We start from the raw sequence: 17,568 nt of genomic DNA on the forward strand, positions 1-17,568 counted from the left end.
AAAAAAAAAAAAAAAAAAAAAAAAACAACTTTGATCTCCAGGCTTAACTTGCTCAGAAGAGAAAAACAAAACAAAACAAAGCAAAAAGACCTTTGAGAAGTAAACAGTAACTAATGGAACTGCTGGGCTGGTCCAAGGGAGGCCCCCAGTTGACCCCGTGGACTTCTCATTTCTCTTGCAGAAAGGAAAGGGGTTTCTTCTGCGAAGCAACTACAGATACGCTTGTCAAAATATTTTCTTAAATGTGTTCTATGCCTGGGCTTTGATTACCAACATGCTGAATGGCAGATCTGATTGTCGTAATTTTGAAGTGGTGACGAGTATAAGTTTCAAGGTGTCTGTGACCACAGTACAGCTAGTGCTTGACTTACAACCACGATTGGGTCCAACCGACTGGTCGTAACACGATTTGCTCGTAAGTTGAGTAGGCTATATGCACGCGGAGATGGTAGTGCTGCCGGAAGCTGGTCCGCACTGTCATACGCCCAGCTGGGCAACGTTTGCGCTGCCAGACGCGGAGCAGTCGTGGCTAGCGATTGTGGTCGTAAAGTCGAATGGTCGTAAGTGTCATAGGTCGTAAGTCAATCAATACCTGTAATTGATGTGGTCATTTCATGGGCGTTGCATATGAGGTAACATTCACACCTGAAGGAAACATAAAATTTTCAGTCAAGGATAATAAAAATAAAGAGATAAATGTTCCCTCCATCCCAGTTCATGGATTCTCTGCTTTTTTGATTTCTGATTTTTGTCCACAGGCCCCAGGTTAAGAAGTGGCTCTCAACCAGCATTTAAAATTAAATAAAAATAAAAGTAGAGAAGAGAAAAAAATGTCAGTGTGTTATCTCATGCAGAAAGATGAAGCTGGGTTGTGAAATCTTTGCCTAGGTCTGAGGTTCAGGGGCCAGACTTTGCAGCTTGGCCACCTCAAGGCAAACTTCTAACTCTGCCTCTAACTGCTGTGTAGGACAAGTCACTTTGCCCGCAGTGCCTCAGTTTCTTCATTTTGCAAATGAGGGTAAATGAAGTCCTGTCCTTCTATTGTTGTGGGTGCAGACTTTGGGTGGAGCCCCTGGAATAGGACCTGACCCTTTCCCTGATCACTGACTGTTTGGCTTTAGCATTAGTTGATCACTGGGTGTTTGGCTGTTGCATTAGATGATCACTGAGTGTTTGGCTGTTCCATTACATGTGTTGTTTCTTTTGTCTCAAATAGGATCAATTTCTCTCTGTGGATCATGGTCCCAAAGGGCTGAAAACCCTGTCCCTGGAGGCCCCTGGGGCTCTGATCTTGGCAAGTGCCAATGTGGGCTTGGAGACTTGGGAAGGGGACATGAAGAATGGGCTGGGTCCAGGGCCTGTACTGATTTCCTGTTTCTGCTGTGACAAATTACCGCAGTGTGAGGCCTGCTGTCCCCAGCTGTCTGCATCTCGTGCCTTTGCTCATGCTGAGCCCTCAACCTGTAATGCCCTCCTCCCCTTGTCTCCTCTTGGCTAATCCTCCCTCATCCTTTAAGACTTAGCTCAGACATTGCCACCTCCAGGAAGACTTCCCTGAAGCACATCCCCCTCACCTCACCCCTGGGAAAGTGCCTACACACCATGAGCTGCATGTGTCCCCATCCATGCAGATGGCAAAGTGAACTGCCACTATCTGCCTCTGCACCATCCCCTACCACGCACGAGGCATCTGCCCTCAGCTGGAAACTGGGCCTTTTCTTTATACCCCCAGTGCCAGGGGACGCTGGTGAGGACAAGGCCTTGGCAAATGTCTGCTGAGTGAATGGATGAGTGGGTGGCTTCCCTGAGGCTCCTTGAACACTCAGAGAAGCCCAGGACTGAGTGGCCAGCGGAGGCCCGCTGGATGGGTCTGGGGTGAGGGCCCGTGGGGAGTGGTGGCCTTGAAGCCTGACTCCTCAAAGACTGTGGGACTGACACAGGGTCCCACAGCATCCCTGAGGGGGTGGTGCTGCTGTCTTTCTGTCCTCGGCAGAGTCACCTCTGCCCTACCCTTCATCTCCGTTCCCTGGACTCCAGCACTGGGGCCTTTGTCCCCAAGGAGCAGGGAAGGCTTTGGTTGTACCCCAGATCCAAGGACCAAACCTGGATGCATTGATTCTGCAGAAGCATTATTTATTGGTGGATTCAGATTCAGCATCCTGACTCAGTTACTCCAGTGCCATCAGCCACCACCTCCCAGATGGCCCTGTACCCCACCCTAGTGACCCATGGGTGCCTTTCATCCACATGTGGAAGTAACTGGTGGCTCAGTGGTCGGCTCCTCTAGTGGATAGTTCCATTCAAACCCAATGCTCTTGATGCCGAGGAGTCCATACTCGCCATAGATGCCCACCAGCACCTGCCCCTCTTGGCTGGGGTAGGCAGAGAAGAAATTCCCAACAAGCTTCCCAAAATAGAAACAGCGGTCTTTGTTGGTGCACAGGGCCATACCCTGAAGGAAAACTTTGAAGGCGCCAACGACTTTTATGATGTGTTCGCCTTGCTGCAGGATGACTTCCTGGGTCTGCCCACCTGAAGCACCCTGTTTAACATCCCAGGAGTCTCCAAGTCTCACCTGGACACTGGGAGAGAGGCAAAGCTTTGGATGTCCAGATCTGGGATGGCCCAGCACATCCAGGTCCTCAGCGCCCCCACCCTCCTTCCTGGGATGCAGAGACCAGTACCATCTGCGTTTGGGTCCCTGACACAGACTCACTGGTCACCAACCCTGGTTCTACCACTTTCCGGCTCTGTAATCTTGAACTGGTTACCCAGCCTCTCTGGGCACAGTTTCCCCATCTGCAAAGTGGCTGTGATTGTTGGCAGGAGTCACCGAGGTGGTGACGAAGAGAGCTCCGTGCAGTGCCCGTGTCCCCGTGATCCCAGAAGGCACCGGCTGCTGTCATGGTGGCCCACACAGGAGCTGCCTCTGGCTGAGCCCAGACCCAAGGAGCCTGAGTCACTCTGAGCAGAGCAGCTTAACGGCCGAGGGGCAGGTGACTTCCCACACTTAGCAGCGCTTCCCCCGGGGGCTCATCTGCGTCCCTCCCTCACCCTGGTGCCCTCCTAGGACGCAGCTCTCCGGCTTGCCCTGCCCACACACTGTCTCCTCTGCTCTTGGGCTTCACCCTCCATGACCTCCTCCAGGACCCCAGAACTCCTAAGTGCAAGGCAGAAACCCATCCCAGACCTTGAGCAGAGACACCTTGATGTTAGGGAAATGGCCCGGATTTCTGCCTCTAACACTTGTGTGACCCATGTTCAGTCGGTGGTCCACTCTGACCCTCACCCCCTGTCTTCTCTGACAGTAAGTGAACAGACTTTCCCCTGATCTTCCTATCAGGCTTGGGGATGGAGAGGCCATTTTTGGTTGAGTTGAGTTTGGGTTGAAGGGAGAAGGTGGGGGGACGGTCATCTGATCTTCTCTGCTCAAGCCGGGAATCATCGGCAGGAGCCGGGCAGGAAGTGGGAAAAGTGCCTACAGGAACCCCTGCCCTGAGTTCCTGAAACTGTGGGACGGGTTGGGACATGGTGTGGGGCCCATGACCACGGCCCTACTCACCTTTTCACCATAAGAGCCGAAGACACCCGCAGCCCTGTGATTTCATGGTCGTAGTCTTCCGTGGTGCTGAAATACTTCCCTCCTCCAGGGCCATACATCTCTGCAAGGAAGAGAAAACCAAGGGGGAGAAAATCCCCATGCCGTGATCTGGGGGCGACCTCTGCCAGAAGAGGGGACCCGCACCTCTTGCCAGAACAGGGTGGTTCTGTGACCAGTTAGTCTGGAGGGAGGCAGGGGAGATTGGGCGCAGACCCCACCGACTTACTCCCTGCCCAGGTGGGGCCCCCCAGGAGGGCGAGGGTGAGCAGCAGCAGCAGCATGGTCTCTGGCTGGCGCATCCCAGGAATCTGGGGGAAGACAAGAGGCCTCCTGACTCCAAAGCAAGGGCCAGCATGACCTCACCGGGCCCCACCATGGAGCCAAGCACCTTACCTGGCCGGGAGAGTCTTCGCTGGCGTCTCCTTGTGCCTGGGTCCCTCCAGGTCTTCTTTATACCCTCCTGTGCCCTCTGGGCCACCATCCAGAAGGAAGGAGTGAGAGGACACCATGGGTACAGGAAGGAGTTGGTGGTGGGGCTCTTCTTGGGGGACGGCTCCCGGATGTGTGGTATTTGCTGTCTTGGCTCTGCAACCTACAAAAACAGGGCTGGGGACAGTGACAGGCATTTCACAGTCACCTCTGGGCTGTCTCCAGTCAGCACTGGCAGCAGCGCTGGACAGCAGAGGTGGGGAGATGCTGGCTCCGAGCCTTCTCCAGCTCAGCCTGACGGCTTCTACCCGAGGGTGGCAGGTCAAGGGTCTACACAAGCTCCATGGGGCCCACTCCCACCATGGGTGACCTGGAATTGGGGCCTTCTTCAGGTTCAGTCAGTGCCTCGTGCCTGTCAGGGTTCCTGGGACCCAGGCCGAGCTCACCATGGGCCCTGAGAGAGCCCAAGTGGACCATCCAGCCCTTTGTGCCCCATGCCACAGGCATGCCAGACGGTGGGCCTCCAGGTGCGGCCTTTGGAGGCTGCCTTGGGATGAGCCAGTGTTCAGGGGCTCACAGGCCAGGGGAGGGAAGGCCATAAAAGGTGCAGTCCCAGCCAGGACAAGAGGCAGAGGGCCTGAGGAGGGTAACCCTGCAGACCCGTCCTTCTGAGGTGTTTGTCCGCACCTGGGCGGGAACTGGTGCTTCTCCGGGGCTTGTTCCCAGGGTGCTGCTGATTGTCTCACTTCTTTCCCCCTCGGCCCCTCCTGGTTGGGAGACCTGTGCAGGCAGATGCTGTGTGCAGAGCACTATCGCCCTCAAATGCCAGCTGAGAAGGGCTCATGTTTGGAGACGTCTCATCCCAAGGATCCTGAAGGACCCAGGGCCACCCCATGGGGAAGGAACTGGGGTCTGCAGAAGAGGTGGGTGTCGGATAAGATTAGGGGAGAAGAGATAAAGGCCATCAGATGCCCAAGAGAGGCAGGCACCAGGGGACACACTGCAGCTCAAGTGGAGTTCCACACATGTCCTCAGGACACCTCTCGTGTGTGTATGGGGGCTGAAGCTCCGCAGGGCCTGTGACCACTGGGAATGGCCACAGGGCGGTGATCACCAGCACACGACCCCAGAGCCAGACGGGGGTCCAACCTGGCTTCCTGATGGAGCAGGGCTGGGAACTGCGGGCACTTGCTTCGCCTCCCTGGGTCTCTGTTCTGTGTGCTTAACAACAGAACCTCTCACTGAGAGTACTGTAAGGAGCTGAGATCCTCCCCACAGGGCCGATTGCCCTGAGCCTTAGACTTTATGCCTTGGGGGAGAGCGTACAACGTTAATTTTTGGAAAGAGCCAAAGCCAAGAAGTCACGGGGGGAATCTACCTGGAGATGCTGCTCCTGCTGCAGATGCATTCCTCAGGGAAGCGGGGTGGGAGACCAGTGTGTCTGGACCCCACGTGCTTCCCAGGAGGAGTCGTGGGGTAGGGGCTTTGGGCATGCACTGACTGGCTCTGCAAGTGCTGGCTCACCAGGAATGGGGATACTGGTCTCAATGGGATGAGGGTGGGCAGGGGCTGCGGGAGGGGTGGGTCTTTCATGACTTGAACCAGGTGCCTGCGCCAGGGGTGGCCAACTATGGCCCAGCCAACCACCACGTGTTTCTGCCCAGCCCACAAGCAGAGAGAGCCTCCTACATGTCAACAGTGCTAGGAAACATTCAGAAGAACGGTGTCTTGTGGTCCATGAACATTCTGGAAATCCCCATGTCCCCGGTTCACAAGTCAAGCATCATTGGCTCACAGCCATGGGTGATCACTGGCATGTGACCTGGGGCTGCCTTCATGCCTGCACAGAAGCATAACATGACTGTGACTGAGACCTGCAGCCTCTGAACCTAAAATTGTACTATCTGGCCCCTCACACAAAAAGTCCGCCCACCCTGGTGGATACCTATTCCTAAAGAACCACAGAAGCCCTGTCCATGGTGCTGGACGGCAGAGTAAGGAAGGGGGCACCCGTGACTCCCAGCCCTGATGAGGCAGGAGCACAGCAGCACATCAGTCTTGGCACCTGGCCCTTGTTCTGGCACCTGCACCATCTCCCTGGAGGGGCTGGTCAGGGCTGGGCTTCCAATGACTGGGTTGTCAAGGTAAGGTCCCAATTGCACCTCTGCTGCCACCCTTCTGCACCCCCCAAAGCCCCTCTGACTTTTGGGGACAGCAGGGGCCAGGCCCGGGAAGGGTCAGCGGAGCCCCGCTCAGGAGGAGCCTCCTCCAGGTAGGTAGAGGCGGAAGAGGCCAGGTCCTTGGCCAGCACAGCTCTCAGAGGCAGGAGCTCGAAGGCGGCACAAATCGGGTTGTGTTCTCGACCCAGCCTAGCCCGAGGGCGCCTTCCCAAGTTTGCTGGCAGTTCAGGGGCCTTGTTTCTAACTCCAGGCTGGCAGGGTTTGGTGCCCAGAAGGTGAGTCGTCTGGGCCAGGACTCCAGAAGCAGCAGCTGGGGTTGGGGGGACTTGGAGGAAGAGCCTGGCCAGAGGGGTGTGGAGACTCGCCCAAATGCCCACTGGAGGGCTGTTCAGACGGCCCGAGCACGGGGATCACACACGCTTACTCACACACGTGCAACTGGAGATGCAAGCACACGCATGCCCCAGACACACGCGCCCGCCCAGCCTCTCCTGCACTCAGGGGGCGTGCACATATGAGGACACTCCTCCTCACCTGCGTGTCCCGACCTAGGGAGCAAGCCCACCTGGTGGGAGGCACCACCCCCACTCCCCCTGCCCCCTCCATCTGCCCTGGCCCAAGTGCTGGCCCTGAGCCCGTCCTCAGGGAGACTCAACAGAGGCCCTTTGTCCCTCGGGATCAGGGCTCCCCAGGAGGGGGATTTACTGAGCATTTATTTCCTGCCCCAGGCACGCCCCAGTCCTCACTCTGCCAGGAGCGGGAACAATGAGGCCTTCTCCTGCCCACAGAGGTGGCCCCGGGCCCGCTGGCCCTTCTGGGTCAGGGGTTGGGTTAAAGCCACAAGCTCCTGGCCTCCCTGCCTTCCAGGTGTAGGGCTTGGGAAGACCCCTGTAAGGTCCAGCCCTACAGGGTCCTTTGAGCCTCTCTCTGCTAGTGTGAAGACAAGAAACTGTAGAAATAAAAGACATAAGATACGGAGATTGAGAGAAAGTTGGGGCCCAGGGGTCCAGTGCCAATCGAAGTGCAGAGTCCAGCAGTGACCCTGAGTGCCTGGACACTCTGACTTTTGTTGATTACAAAGCTGGGGGCAGGGCAGGTAGAGCATGGCACTGGTGGTCGGTGATAAGGTCAAGTACATCACGTGTCATATAGGTAGGAGCCCAAGGCTTTCTAGTAGCCAAGATGACGTAAGAAGCATAATGCGTCAGCACTTTTCCATACTTGTCAAGAAAGAACAAAGACATTAAGATTTATATTACTTTTACTGATTATCTCTTGTAAGAAAAAAGGAACCAGGTGCAGAAGCGGAACATGAGAGTGGACCTGGAACATGACCACTGAAGCACAGCACCACACAGAGACAGTTAAGCCCCTGGATGTCTGTGGGCCTCCCTGACAGCCGTCAGGCCTGCCGCAAGAGGTTGGAGGAGCAGAGTTTTCTGCTAACCCCCTCGAGGAAGGAGACATCTCAGCCATCTTGGATGTCTCCTTCCCCAACTGGCTAAATAGCAGGCATTTTCCCAGCTCTGGCGCTGCTGCACAGCCGAGGCGCCCTCCAGCAGCCCTTACACTGGCGTGACAGAGGGCTTAAAGTGTCTTGCCTTAGGGTCATTCCTTTCACAATGTCAACCCAGGTTCACACTTTGTGACCTGAAAGGCATTAGTAAAAGAACTAAGATCACCTATGAATAACTAAGATCACGTATGAATAATTAAGATTACCTGTGAATAACTACTACGGTTATATCTCTAGTTATTTTCCTTCTTCATTATTTATATGGAAATAGGCTGAGGCTTCTGACTCCTGCCTCTGCACTTATGGGGTCTCCCCGACACAGACCCCTCTGTGGCTTTGCAGCCTGAGCCACAGCAGACAGGAGGGTCTCCATCTACACCCACTCAGTGGGTGGACCCTCTGCAGCCTGGGATCAAGGCTGGGCCTCTGAGGGAATCTCCCAGCCTCACTGGAGGCAGGAACCCGAGTCCCTGGTCGAATCTCCAGGGAGACCTGGCCTGGCTGAGACTCTGAGCTAAGCCAGGAGCTGACTTCTCCCAGGGGCCTCAGGGGTTCCCTGGGGCTCAGAAGCCAGAGGGAAGGTCCTGCTGGATGGGGGAGGAGCAGCATCAGAAGCCCAGGGGTCTTTGCCCTGACCCCAGCAGGCTGAGGCCGGGCTGTGCATGTGACTTGCCCTTGAGTGCCTGCTGCTGGGGAGGAGGACCCTGGGAAGGCACCGCAGCCTTGAGCTCCGGAAACCCGCAGCTCCCACAGCCCGCCACACTCACTGAGTTCCCGTTGGTGCCACGCTCAGCCGAAGCATTTTATCTGCACTTTCCCCAGAGAAACTCAATACTTTTATTGGAAAACCAGGACACTTAACCACACATTTTGCTCAGTCTTTTTTTTTTTTTTTCCAGTCTTTCATGTAATTAACATTCCACGAGTGCAAGTGTTGAAAATAGAATAAACTATACCCAAGTTTCATGTTGAGGGAGGTGGGTTCCCGGGTTCTGGTTTCCCTAGCCTGGGCGACAAGAGTAAAACTCTGTCTGAATAAAAAAAAAAAAAAGAAAAAAAAAGATTCGTTTTGGAGGAGGGAGGAGAACCCAGCTGGAGCCCTCAATGGGGTCAGCCTGGGCAGGTGGGGACTGGCCATCCCCGTTCTGGGAGGAAGGGGCCCAGGACCATTGTTTTCCCAAGAAAGTCCTGTGCAGGACCAGCAATGCTGCCAGGCCCCACCCGGCCCTCGGGGGCCCCCAGGCTTTAAGAGGACTCCTGGCTTAGGGCCAGGCCCTTGATGCTGGAGGAGGTCATGGGTGGAGGACAGGGGGCACCAAGCGGGCAGCCAGGACCTCAGGGTTGCAGACAAAAAAGGGACTGTGTTGTCCACCAAGTCTGGGCCACATCAACGAATGTGGTTGAGGATCCGCCCCTAGGGGCTGAAAACCAGGGCGTTGCCAGGCCTGAGGGTCCCTAAACAGCCCTTGGGCCGAGGGCGGGTGAAGCGGGGGCGGGGGGGGGGGGGGGGCAGAGCTCCCACCGCCCCGCCCCCAGGGGGCGCCCCAGGCGCGACGCGGGAGGAGGCAGAGGGGGCGCCAGGCCGCGAGAGAGGAGGCCATGGGCCCTCGAGGGGCGCTTCTGCTGGCGCTGCTGCTGGCGCGGGAGGGACTCGGGAAGCCGGGTGAGCTCGGGGCGTGGCTGGCAGGACGGCGTAGGGGGGCGTTGGGTAGCTGGAGGCCGCGGGGAGCTCACTTCTTGTCTCCTACAGCGTCGCCGGAAGGGGAGCTGTTGTCAGGTAGGGCCCCCAGGACCCGCGATGCTTGTCAGGGCCGCTGGGCCGGGATGCATGGGGATGGGGGGGTCCATCTACTGCTCTCTGGCCCCGGCTCCCGAGATTGAGAACTCTGTTGGTGTTGAAAGCAACTAATGGGCGTTGGGGGGGATGGGCGGGCCCTACGGACCACGTGGGAGGGTCCCCCGTGTCATCTACTTCCTGTTGCACACGCGGAGGGGACCCTGGGTGGGCAAAACGTGGTTTCCCGGACTGGGCTGAAGGAGAGAAAGGGAGAGGCTGGGCTTGGGGGGCGGCCTCCCGCAGCTCAGCAGTTGCTCTGACCATCTGAGGACCATGCGGCCAACGGATCATCCAGACGCGCATCGTGGGTGGAGGCGACGCCGAGCTCGGGCGTTGGCCATGGCAGGGGAGCCTGCGCCTGTGGGATTCCCACGTGTGTGGAGCGAGCCTGCTCAGCCGCCGCTGGGCGCTCACGGCGGCGCACTGCTTTGACTTGTGAGTGGGTATGCGAACGGAGCGGTGCAGAGGCGGGCAGCAGCAGGGTTGGGGGTGGGGAGTACCACTTAACGTTACCAACGCTCTGATGCCACACTTGGGCGTGAATGTTGTTCGTGGATGCGACCTGGTGTACTGAGCCCTAGGCTCTGATGCAGTCGGTTACACCCATTCCAGCTCCCTTTGATTCCCCTGGAGGAAACCCTGTTCAGGTTCTTCCAGAATGTTCTTCCAGAACCTTTCCACGCCATTTTTGGTATGCTCTCTCTCTTTTTTTCAACCCAAAGTTCACCACCTTCCATCACACCCTCATCCCCACTCCTGGTGGACTTGCAATGCAGGTGTGGGCACTGAGCCAAGGCCAGCTCCCTGGGGAAGCTGTGTGGACTTCATTCCACCAAGCTGCATTGCCACGGGTGCTTCTGCCCATTTCTCCTTGGGCTGCATGGGGGTGCCCCTGGAGGCCCCTGGCTCAATGCAAGTGTCCTTGGAACAGCTCTGGGAAGTGACAAGACCCCACCCTCTTGCTCTAGAAGCAGGTCCTAGGACTTTGCGTGTGGCCTCTCTGGGCTCTTTCATTTCTCCAGTGGACCCTGGGCCATGAGAAGGACTTGCTATGATGCCCCGGATGAGCAAGTAGTAGCAACTCCACAGTCTCCCTCCTGGGCTAGGCCCCAGGTGTGCTCAGGCAGGCAGCCCTCCATCCAGGGTCTCTGACTGCTCTCTTCTCGTCTACCAGGTATGGTGACATTGGTGATTCCTCCGGGTGGACGGTCCAGTTTGGCCAGCTGACTTCTGCGCCATCCTTCTGGAGCCTGCAGGCCTACTACACCCGGTACTTCGTGTCGAATATCTATTTGAGCCCTCGATACCTGGGGAATTCACCCTATGACATTGCCTTGTTGAAGCTGTCTACACCCGTCACCTACACTAACCATATCCAGCCCATCTGTCTCCTGGCATCCACACTTGAGTTTGAGAACCGGACGGACTGCTGGGTGACCGGCTGGGGGAACATCCAAGAGGACGAGGGTGAGGCTGGGGACAGGCGGGTCAGGGAGGAGCTATCTTTGTTTGCCTGTTCTCCTTCATAGGTGCAACAGCCCCATGCTTGGTCTGGGGGCAGCCTACGCCCCTCCTGCTCACATTCTCCCCTCATCTGCCAGGGTAGGGACCAAACACCCATTTCTCTCCCCTCCAGGGGCTGTGGGGGTCAGCTTGGCGCAGGCCTGCGCGTGGTGGAGGGGTTCTGGAGGGCTTGGTGACATAAACCTCAGACCTGGATTTGTTCTTGGATCTTTTCACCTCCCCTGGTGCCCACCAGTGCTGCAGGCATCAGGCTCCCTGGCTGCCTCGCCAAGCCTCCTTCATCCACCCTAGCTCTGGTCAATTCTCCTGGAGCACTGGGCCCATTCATCTCTCCTAGAAACTTCCAAGCCTTGTTCAACTGCAGCTCCCATGGAAACCCCTCTGAGGGTCCTCCAGTGGACCTGCCCTGGCACCTGCGTGTCTCCCAACATGCATGCCCTGAAAGAACTGGGCCCAGCATCGGGAGGAGCCCCAGGGCCGGCAGCCCCAGACTGAGTGTGTTCCCTGTATCAGGAATCCACTGCCCTCTGCTCCCCGGTCTGGCCCACAACAATAGTAACAATAACATGAGGTTCCTTGAGCACACACTGTGTGCCTGGCACTGTTCTAGGCTTGGGGACCCAGCAGTGAGCCAGACGAGGCCTCTCTTCCTCCTGGAACTCACCTAGGAATTGAGTTGGCAACATTTTTATACCCATTTTACAGATGAGAAAACTGATAGGGTTATGGAAATTGCCAAGAACTAGTAAATGGAAAAGTCAGGGACCCTTGCCTTAGAGAGGGTAAAGGATATCCCCAAGTCACACCCTGGCAGTTGGAATCGGGAGTAGAGAACTCAGCACTGGAGCCGCCTTCCTCTAGAGGAGGGGTCCTTTCCCTTCCTTGAGAAGGGCCCCTGCTGCAAAGATGGGTGGGTGTGAGCCAGGGGCATAGCCAGGCTGCCTCTGCCACCCTCTCTCCCAGGCCCAGGGTGGGCAAGTCACACCAACCTCAGGCTGTGCCTCAAGTCATAGTGCCTGGGAGGCGGGGGGCAGGCATTTCTGGAGCCCTCTGCCTGGTGTGTGCCTTTGCTCTGCCCTGGACTGGCTGTGAGGCCTTGGACAAAGCTGTTCATCTCATGGTGCCTCAGTTTCCTCCCCTGTGAAATTGAGAAACAATAGTTCCACATCACAGGCTAGTTCCCAGGTCGTTAATCCTGAGGGCTGAGGAGAGTCTCCGCCAATGGGAAGCGCTGCCTGCAGGCTGGGTCTTGACTTCTTTGTCATCCTCTGCAGGACAAGGTGCTGGCTGGGACTCAGAGGCAGGAACTGGATAGGGGTGGGCTCCTGTCAGGCTCTGAGACTTCCCCAGCGCCTTGCCGGGCGATATCCCCCTGACTCTCCTTATCTGGGAATGAGTCCTGATGACTGCTGCCTCCCAGGGGTGCTGGGGGAGCCCTAAGGGTGCACGACAAGCTTGTGCCCAGGTCCTGAACGCGCCCAGCTGCTACTGAGGGCAGGGCTGCAGCCAGGCTGGTGCCACCCCCCGCCCCGCCCCTGGGTCTGGCCTTGGGTGCTCATCTTAACATCATCTCAGCTGCCTTCTTCCCTCCCCCTGCTCCTTTTGGCTAAGGAATCTTTCCATGGGCGCAGGCAGGGCCGCTGTCGCCATTCTGCAGATAGGAAAAGTGAGGCTGGGGAGAGCTCTGACAGCCTGTCCATCCCCCAGGCCTTTTGTGATGAAGATGCTGAGAGCCTCTGCAGTGCTGGGGGCTGGGCTGGAGCTGGGGCTGATGAGGATGAGCTGCCAGGTGCTGTGGGTGCCCCAGGGCCCACCCCCGAAGCCTATTCCATCCCTTCCTAGAGGAGCCTCAGGTTGCTGTCCCTCTCCTTCCCCCATCGTCTCCACAGAGCTGCCGTATCCCTACACCCTCCAGGAAGTGCAGGTTGCCATCATAAACAACACTATGTGCAACCACCTCTTCCTGAAGTACGATTTCCGCATGGACATCTTTGGAGACATGATTTGTGCTGGCGATGCCCAAGGCGGGAAGGATTCCTGCTTTGTGAGTGTTCCTGCCACCATTCCCAGCTTGGGGCCTGAAAGCAACGTGTGTCCCTGTGCCTTATTGGACCCTCAGGTTAACCCCAGGAGGTGGAGACTGTGGCCCCACTCTGCAGACCCAGAAACGGAGGCTTGGCTGCTGCCAGGGGGAGGAGGAGGACGTTCACCCAGCCCACCCAGCCCCACAGCCCCTCCCACTCTCAGCCTCTCCCCTGCCCCACTCACTCTACCCCAGGCTGACCTCACCCCCATGCCCCTCTGGCTCTCCAGGGTGACTCAGGCGGACCACTGGCCTGTGACAAGAACGGAAAGTGGTATCAGGTTGGAGTTGTGAGCTGGGGAGTGGGCTGCGGCCGGCCCAATCGGCCCGGTGTCTACACCAATATCAGCCAGCACTTCGGGTGGATTCAGAAGCTGATGGCCCAGAGTGGCATGGCCCGGCCAGACCCCTCCCGCCTGCTGCTCTTTCTCCCTCTTCTCTGGGCTCCCCCACTCCTGCAGCCGGCCTGAGCCCACCCGAGCCCATGCAGGCTGGCGCCACTGCTAAGTCAGGCCCTGGTTCTCTTCTGTCTTGTTTGGTAATAAACACATTTGAGTTGACGCCTTGCAGAGCATTTCTCAAACGCGGTGGCTTCACGGACAGCTCATTTTCCATCCATGCCCCTGGCTGACACCCACATCTGTGCTGCCCAATAGAACCATCCGGTGATTTGAATCAGAAAGAGAACTGTGCGTTGCCCAGGCTGGTCTTGAACTCCTAGGCTAGTCTCAATCTTCCCGCCTCACCCTCCTGAGTAGCTGAAGTTATAGACGAACGTCGTGCCCGGCAATGGAACAGGAGTAGTTCCAGGGTGCCAGGAGCTGGGAGGCCAGGAGTAGGGGGGTGTGCATTGGAGGAAATGATCCTGACACTCCTCACCCACCAAGGATCCAGCACAGAAACGCCAGACATCCTGATCTTACCACGGACCCCCCAGGCTGACCTAGCACCAGGATGTGGGTGCAGGTAGTTTATCTGGGAGGTGACTGCAGGAAGTTAGGAAACCGAGGCAGGGAAGGAAGGAACACCAATGAGCTTGCACAAACAAGGAGGTTATCACTGTAGGCAACTGAGGTGCAGTCCTGTGGGGGCCTCAGCATTGGCCCACTGAGGACAAGGACACCAGGGTGGGCATTTCTCTCTTGACACCCCACCCACCCAGAGCTGGGGCAGCCCCAACATAAGGCTCTGAGCACCCAAGGAGTAGGCAATAATGGTTCCTCTTGTGGGACTTCAGCTGGCAACATGTTTGAAAATCATTGTCCTCCCTTGGCAATGTTTTTCTGTATGTATGTATGTGTTTATTTGAGACACAGTCTTGCACTTCCACCCAGGCTGGAGTGCAGTGGTACAATCTCTGCCCACTGCAATCTCCACTTCCCGGGTTCAAGCCATTCTCCTGCTTCAGCCTTCCGAGTAGCTGGGATTACAAGCACCCACCACCATGCCCAGCTAATTTTTGTATTTATAATAGACACAGCATTTCACCATGTTGGCCAGGCTGGTTTCAAACTTCTGACCTCAGATGATCCTCCTGCCTCAGCCTCCCAAACTGCTGGGATTACAGACAGGAACCACCTCGCCCAGCCGGATGTTTTTTTATTTTTTTAATGTTCATTTTTTCAGTTTATTGCTTGAAGGAATTACACTAGTCCAAGTTAAAAGCAGACTCCAAATGGTTACATTAGACAAACTGTGAGGTTTTTAAACTTGTAACAAGGGAAGGAAGGGAAATTCTACCCATTGCATGGAAATCCTCACTTAAGTTTCCATGAGCCACATGTACCTAAAACCCTTGAACCATCAGCTGATCGTCCTAAGCCAGTCCGACCTCTGCATGGAACTGGCGTAAGTTCTTGCACTGGTCACCCTGTCGCTGAATTACTTCTCCATATTCTCGATGCTCAGTTACAATCCGATTGCAGACAAATTTCCTCTTAAATGCCTTCACTAGTTGCTTTTTATTGTAATCCTCAGTGATCCCTTGGATAGTACCAAGGGGTTTCCTGTCATTTCTCGGTTGAATTCTTGCATGGATCTAATCCTCAGTGCCTGCAGGGAGCAGGTCATCACTCCCCTTTGCACCCCTTCGCTGTTTTTCCACTCCTTTGCTGATGCAAGTAAGATCACTTACTTCCATCAGCAAAGGGGTGGAAAGACTGGAGGTTCTGAATAGTGGACATTCGAGACAATTCCTTTTCGGAAGGCAGTGGTGTGACAGGAGAAGGCAGTGTGAGGGGGACAGCGTGGGGGAGTGAGAAGACTCTGAGGGGAGGCTGCTAAGTCCTTGGCTGCTGCTCAGTGACTGAGGCTGGAAGTGCTTTCAAATCAAGGGACAGAGTACACCTAAGCTACTTCTATCTTTCACGGCCCTCCTGGTGATATAGGAGTTAAGGAGAAATTATTCAGGCAGATAGTGAGGGGAAGGAAGTCCTTGGTAAGTTTTCTTTTTAATGAAAAGCAGCCTCCAAATTACTTTCTTTTCTAACAAAGAGCAGCTTGTAAAATCAAGCTGCCGATATAGACAAGCAAGCTGGAAGCTTGCATGGCTGAATGGTAACAGCTGTGTCAATAGGAAAACCGTGGCTGGGGCCAGGCAGGTCCAACATGGTGGCTCCACCTTCCCCTCGCCTCGTCAATCACGTGCACGGTAAGGAGCAGGCAACAAGGTGCCGGCCTGGTGGAGACCAAATTTGCATAATAAAAGATTAGGGTGGGGTGGCCAGTTTCCTCACAGTATGTAAACGTTGCACCTAATCCAACCAATCTTTGGGCCCTATGTAAATAAGGCACCACCTCCTCAAGCCTGTCTATAAAACCCTGTATACTCTGCCACCGCTGCGGCGTCAAGGGCCCCTCTCTTTCATAGGAGAGTGAGCTGTTCTCCTTTCTCTTTCTTTTGCCTATTAAACCTCCACTGTTAACCTCACTCCACATGTGGTGTGTCCGTGTCCTTGATTTCCTGGGCATGAGGCAATGAACCTCGGATATTTACCCCAGACAACAACGTTGCTTTACTGGGAGTCTTTTGAGTTCCCCCAAATTGTCTTTTAGGGCCAAATTATGAGACCATGGGCCTAAAATTAAGCCATCTGAACTAGCAGCATATTTCAATGTGTTCCTTGAAGCTCTAGGCGCATTCTGATTCAAACTGCCTCTCTGCAAGATACTGGTTCAAAGCAAGCTGAGATTCCTTCCTGTCTGGAGTCTTCCTCTCCCATTCCTACACCTCCTCCTCTTTATCTCTCTCTAAGCTAAATTCTCCTTTTTCTAAGCTTCTCGGTATTCTTGCATATTGACTATTTATGTAAAGACGCTTGAAAACAGAAGGTTTCAAAAAAATCATTTTGACCTTTGTGCTGTTTCTTTAAAGCAAAGGATGAAATTTCCATGTAAAAGACATTCTCCCTATACCAGAAGCAAAGGTAACACTCTACCTTCAAGGGTGAGAAATTGAGACCAAGAGAATCCTGTACAGACATTTTAAGACTAACTCTTATAGTCTAAGCCTCATATAATTTTGTCACATTTTCACAGCTAACTATTCTTTGTTCAACCAGTATAATAGTAACTGATTCTAACTACTTTACCCAACATTTGGTTCATTTTGGAAATAGGTGTTCGGTGCTGCAAACAAAAATTAGCACTAAGACAAAGGATCTTCCAGCAACACAAATTTTTACTTCCTGGACTGCAGGAAGGGAACTTTTGTTAACCATCTTGCCACCAGAGCACATTGAACAAAGGAAAACTGAGATTTATTCTTTATGCATTTGGAGTCGTCCTTTCTGCTGTGTCTGATCTCTGTTGGCTGGTGCCAGACCTCACAATCCAAACTAAAACCCGATTGGCTAACAACTTAAAACTTTTCTAAACAGGTAAATGCAAGAGAGCTGCGACGTGCCTGTGAGCATATCCAGCACAGATATCTTGGTTAAAGTACAAGGACATAGAATGTACTTTTAATATTATTTATTTAGTGAAAACGGCTGTATCTTCTGAGTTATTGGCAAAAAGCCCATATATTTACTTTGAAGTTCTTACTTAGGTCAACACCTAAGTCACATGCTCTAAAAATGGTTAACAAAAAGACAGCTTGAAATAATGACTACACGGCCGGGCGCGGTGGCTCACGCCTGTAATCCCAGCACTTTGGGAGGCCAAGGTGGGTGGATCACGAGGTCAAGAGATCGAGACCATCCTGGTCAACATAGTGAAACCCCGTCTCTACTAAAAATACAAAAAATCAGCTGGGCATGGTGGCGCGTGCCTGTAATCCCAGCTACTCAGGAGGCTGAGGCAGGAGAATTGCCTGAACCCAGGAGGCGGAGGTTGCGGTGAGCCGAGATCACGCCATTGCACTCCAGCCTGGGTAACAAGAGCGAAACTCCGTCTCAA

The 17,568-nt window shown here is 54.9% G+C and overlaps 2 protein-coding genes and 1 pseudogene across 2 annotated transcripts in view; 1 reads left to right on the forward strand and 2 right to left on the reverse strand.

Annotated features, from left to right (window-relative positions):
* Positions 1–1,228: 1,228 nt before the first annotated feature.
* The window catches only part of PRSS41 (serine protease 41), a 32,692-nt gene continuing 16,352 nt past the window's right edge, over positions 1,229–17,568 (reverse strand). The window contains exons 5-8 of the mRNA XM_032268019.1: positions 3,990–4,193; positions 3,828–3,909; positions 3,563–3,662; positions 1,229–2,582 (exon numbers count right to left, since the gene is read on the reverse strand). Of these exons, the coding sequence (XP_032123910.1) occupies positions 2,240–2,582; positions 3,563–3,662; positions 3,828–3,909; positions 3,990–4,193 (729 nt within the window). The 3' untranslated portion in view covers positions 1,229–2,239. The remainder of the gene's footprint in view (positions 2,583–3,562; positions 3,663–3,827; positions 3,910–3,989; positions 4,194–17,568) is intronic.
* PRSS21 (serine protease 21) lies at positions 9,024–13,746 on the forward strand. The gene is made up of 5 exons (XM_032268008.1): positions 9,024–9,521; positions 9,833–9,998; positions 10,738–11,030; positions 12,977–13,131; positions 13,401–13,746. The coding sequence occupies exons 1-5, from the start codon at positions 9,326–9,328 to the stop codon at positions 13,638–13,640; spliced, it is 1,050 nt and encodes a 349-aa protein (XP_032123899.1). The 5' UTR covers positions 9,024–9,325; the 3' UTR covers positions 13,641–13,746.
* On the reverse strand, positions 14,753–17,302 carry LOC116542866 (annotated as a pseudogene).

This window comes from Sapajus apella, unplaced genomic scaffold, assembly GCF_009761245.1.
Source record: "Sapajus apella isolate SASKATOON/1434 unplaced genomic scaffold, GSC_monkey_1.0 scaffold175, whole genome shotgun sequence".
NCBI lineage: Eukaryota > Metazoa > Chordata > Mammalia > Primates > Cebidae > Sapajus > Sapajus apella.